The sequence below is a fragment of the Urtica dioica genome, chromosome 12 (assembly GCF_054948205.1).
Source record: "Urtica dioica subsp. dioica isolate 48M chromosome 12, U.dioica_male_clone48M_v1_H2, whole genome shotgun sequence".
NCBI lineage: Eukaryota > Viridiplantae > Streptophyta > Magnoliopsida > Rosales > Urticaceae > Urtica > Urtica dioica.
The window spans coordinates 18967449-18972242 of NC_142767.1; the positions used below are offsets into that span (position 1 = coordinate 18967449).

Consider the following 4794-nt stretch of genomic DNA (forward strand, 5'->3'; position numbering starts at 1 on the left):
TAAATAATCACACTGATCCATAATTCAATCGTAATTAAATATACATAAAATAAAAACTCCGTATATATCAAATTCCGAGACGGTACGGCACGCCGGTGGTCGGCAACCACGACTTCCCGGCAATAAGACTCCCAACGGAATACCGAGCCGCCTCACTCGGCCGCGTGATGACGTGGAACCCGGGCCAGCGGACCCTACGCCTAGTCGACGAGCCGGGCCCCACGTTCCTATACTCCCCATAGGTCAAAGTCTTGAGCCCAAAGCCAGACCTATCCCACTCCAACCACCCAGCTTGGTTCACAAGCCCATCCAAATAGCACTTCATGACCACAACCCGGGAATAAAGCTTCCACGGCCGGCCCAAATAGGTCTTGACTGAATGGACAACGGGCTTCAAATCCTTCGCGGCCCGTATTTGAGAGTCGTGGATCGAAATGGCCGTGTTTTGAAACGGGTCGTTTCGTCCTTGGGCCGTAATTACGTTGACTTGACCCTTAATGGGCTTTCTTACGTAGATGAGGCAGTTTTGGAGCACCACGGCTGCGTTTCCGAAGATGAAGTCTACTGTGCCGTAAATGTAACACTCTTTGTAGAATTGCCTTTGTGAGTGAACCATAAGTGTGTCTTGATAGCCCTCGATTCCGCAACGGTAAAATACGGAAAGGTCCGATGATGATCTTAGAGCCACTGCTTGGCCTTTCGTTGGCCCTGCCGTGTTTCGGAACGTTATTCCTTGGGCTATGAACCGTAGACCGTCGATCCCTATACGCATAAAATACAAAATCATTATTTATATATGGAGAAAATTATAGAAATAGTTTTTTTTAAGTGTAATATTTCTAACATAAATATTTTTTTAAATAGTTTTTTTTATTTTATTTAAACTGTAATAATTTATATGAGATTAATTTTCTTATAAACAAGACTTGTAAATAAATTTATAAAAAAAATATTATGCAAACATCAAGAAACATAATTATTTACAAGCTGAAAACACTATTTATGCATTAAAAGCTTCCAAAAAGTTATTTTCGCAATTTTTTTATGAGGTCAGTAAGTAACTACAAGTCAAATTTAGTTACGTGACGAATTTACTTTGCATGAGAAATGAAAGGATTGCTTTGCATGCACTTTCTTGGCAAACACGTGTATATATAAGTAGACTTCAACATGGCGAATTTTATGAGTTATTATTGTAAATTCAAAGATGATGATGTCTAGCTCCCACTAGGCCACTACGATCTATGCAAACATTTCTTTGAGTGCCAAAGTACCTTATAAGAGTTTGGCATAGTAATACGCGTAAGTTTCACACTAAAGGTATGTACATGTATTAAAAAAGTGCTTTAATACCCAAAAAGTTCGGCACAAGTGTTTTAAATAAAATACGGTGAATTAAAACCAAAAATGAAATATTAAACTGCGGGATTTTTATTTCATCTTTATAAAGGTCTACGTTATCATTCGTGACCTTATATAACCTCTAAGCGAAGCATCATAATGTCGACAATATATTCATAAATAAATAAATTCAAAACTCCAAATAAAAATAAACAAAGATTTGACTTTAATTATTTACTATCATTAACATATTTTGACGTTTGTAAAAAGACCATAACATGTTACGTGTAAGAACAAAAACAGTTATATAATATAATAATTACCTGCGGTTGCTGAGCTATAAGTGGTGTAACCACCTTTGACACTCCTTCCGGCGGTGATAATAGTAAATCTCATCCCATCTCCGACGAGCATAATATTATCATTCCCAACGGAGACCTCAATATTCTCTCTATAAACCCCTCTCTTCACATGAATCACGAACCTACTCTTCACTCTCCTCTTTCCCGCCCAGTTTATCGCCTCCTGAACCGTACGAAAATTCCCCGACCCATCTTTCGCCACGATAAGACCCGCCTTGAGGCCCAAAGCCCCGCGGCCGAGGAGCTTCCTCTCCCGCCACGTCAGCCATCTCGGAAAATCTCCTCCGCCGGAGGAGGTAAAAGCTCCGTCGGAAGCCTCGGGGGCGTTGACGGCGAGAGTGTTGCTGAGAAGCTCGGTGACGTTGAACCCCGTGGCGACTCGGCCGACGAGGCCCGACACGTTGAGCTCGGCGGACCCCGCGAGACACGTGTCGATGTTGGTGAGCGCGGAGCTGAGCCAGGTCTGGGCGTCGGAGCCGGTGCAAGCCTCGCCGCGGGCCCCGCCGCCAGAGGACAAGCCCTCGAGGGTCCGGTTGAGGTTGTAGACGGTGTCGTCGTAGAGCTTGAGGCAGTCGGCCCACGCCGCGTGAGCGGGCCCCGCGGAGCAGCTCGGGCCCAGCTCGAGGGCGCGGAGACGGGCCTCGTGGGCCCGGCCCAACGCGGCGTCTAATAGCATGCGGCGGAACTGCGCGCGGGGGATCGGGGCCGAGCCCTCGGGGAGGTGGGACATGAAGTGGCGGCACGGGCCAGGGTGAGGGGTTTTGTCGCACCATTGGTACGTGGTCATGTTTTGATCGTCGGATCTTTGTAGGGTTAGGGCTGATGGGAAGATCCAAGATAGGGTTAGTAGTAGAACTAGAAGTAGGATCCTATTATTTCGCTTCTCCATGTTCCTGATCAGTTTATTTGTGGTACGTAGCTTGACTTGGATTATTATTTATAAGGGTCATTTGAGAATCTATATATATGATATATATATGGTGGGTTGATAGATTTTGGCCAAATGGTCGCATATGAATTCGGCTTGGAATAATAAAAAAAGCTTTGGTAATTTGGTTACATCAGCACATAACATGGTCTTCCTAAGTTGGTTCCGTCACCACTATATAAATATACATATTAGTATAGTCTATACAAAAAGGATTAATAATTTTTCTTTGCGTAAAGGCTATCTAACTCTCGTGCATCAGATATTCAAATGGTACTGCCATGATTTTTGTGTGTATGTGTGTGTGAAAAAGTTAGGACTGGTGACATCTTGTAGTAATATTGTATGCCTTTTGATCTAATTTAGGACATATAATGCTTTTGGTGTAATAACTAATTATTACATGGTGATTATAGCCAGCGAATTGATGTATTTTGAAGACTTTCGGTGGGAAGGTTTTTGTGCCACAAATACATATGTATGAATAAAAATGAGTCAACTTCGTATTGGTTTGACTTTGTTTATGAGTTAATATATCAACTAAAATATACAAGTGGTAAATTGACTTAAAACAGAGTTTGTGAACAAAAAATAATATGTTCACACGTTAAGCAAATTTAGTAAATTAATTAAAAAAAAAGTGATTAATCAATTCTTGATCCATGGAAAGATACTCTTAATAAATTAAAATTTCCGTACCCATGTGGAAGTACAAAGTTATAAATATGGGAATTTCGTTGAGTGAATTATTTAATCCTCCTGTAGATTCAAAGGAATAGTTTAGTACCTTCTAAGAAATAAGTGGTCAGAGAATTACACCTATATTACTCAATCTCCAATCCAAATAGCCCTTTAAGTCAGGTTAACCCATGTGCTTTGTAGTTTGGAAAATAAGCAAACTGTTGTGTTCTTTTTGACAGTTCAGCTATTAACAACTTATTATGGCATGCAATGTAAAAGTCGTCCACCTATATTTTTTTCTAAATGGTTAGTCCGTTATGAAATTTAATAGACGTTGGGTTTTTAATAATGGTGTTAGTAGTTAAAAAAGAGCCTAAACTATATCGGTGACTTTGACAATTAAGGGAGGAGGAAAAAAGCTAAATATTTTGTTTTCTAATTTAAATGGTCGATCTAATCTTACCAGAGTAGTTGACAATTAATAAAAAGAGGGTCTAACCTAAGGAAAAAGATATATAATGTCATTTTATCACAAAAGATAATTTAAAAAAATCCAGAAATCGATATGCTTTATTTTTAAATTTAATTTATTATTTATTTATTTATATAAGGTACCCCTTCGTAAATAAAGGTTAAGATTTGATTTAAAGTAATATTACATGGATCCAAATGGGCTCTTAGGACCTGTTGTCGAAGGTCGTGTGGCTGAAAATTATAAGTATTAAGTATTTTTAAGTGTAATATTTTTAAAATGAAAAATTTGTTACGATTAATTAATCCACTAACTTCTTTTAAAAAAGAGTCAAAATTTTATTTTATTAAAAAAAAAAATCAGGCTAAAGTAAACCCAACATCTATTGGCTTGAACTTCTGGCTTAGTTTTACATGAATGGGCTTTTCCATATCGGGTCCGTATGTGGAAAATAATCATTTCCAGTAAAAGAAATTCAAATTCAATCCCTCAAATACTACATTTACTTTTATATTCTATAAACACATATTTATAACAGTTTATTGCTTGTTAAAAAATGTTATGTAATTTTCTTTGTTTTATAATTTCATATAAAATAATGGCGAAATTGCCTATATGCAAATACTAATTTTGAAGCGTTAGAGTTTTTACAATACGTGTCCCTCCCACTTTTCTTCTCGTCTCCGTCGCCACCGTCGCTCCTCCCTTACCGGCCTCTATCCTCGCCGGCGATTTTTCCGATCCTCACCGAAAGAACCCTAACTTGCCTGGTTTATTGAATTTTTTTGCTCTGTTCCAGAGAATTTCTAAAAGAATAACATTGAGAGAAGAAGAGAGCTCCACGACGAGGTTGAACTGAAGTGAACGAGGGAGATGATGAAGTAGCAGGTTTGAAAATGGAAACAGTCAGATTAGATATTAGGTTAAATCTGAATTGAAAAAAGCCCGATAAATGAAAATGCCCAATAAATAAATAAGATAGGAAAAAAAAAAAAAAAAGTCTGTGTCGT

The 4794-nt window shown here is 38.8% G+C and overlaps 1 protein-coding gene across 1 annotated transcript; it reads right to left on the minus strand.

Moving 5' to 3' along the window:
* On the minus strand, positions 1-2746 carry LOC149379932 (putative pectinesterase/pectinesterase inhibitor 59). The gene is made up of 2 exons (XM_089602247.1): positions 1665-2746; positions 1-762 (listed from the first exon to the last, which is right to left on the minus strand). The coding sequence occupies exons 1-2, from the start codon at positions 2590-2592 to the stop codon at positions 68-70; spliced, it is 1623 nt and encodes a 540-aa protein (XP_089458373.1). The 5' UTR covers positions 2593-2746; the 3' UTR covers positions 1-67.
* Between the last annotated feature and the right edge of the window lie 2048 nt (positions 2747-4794).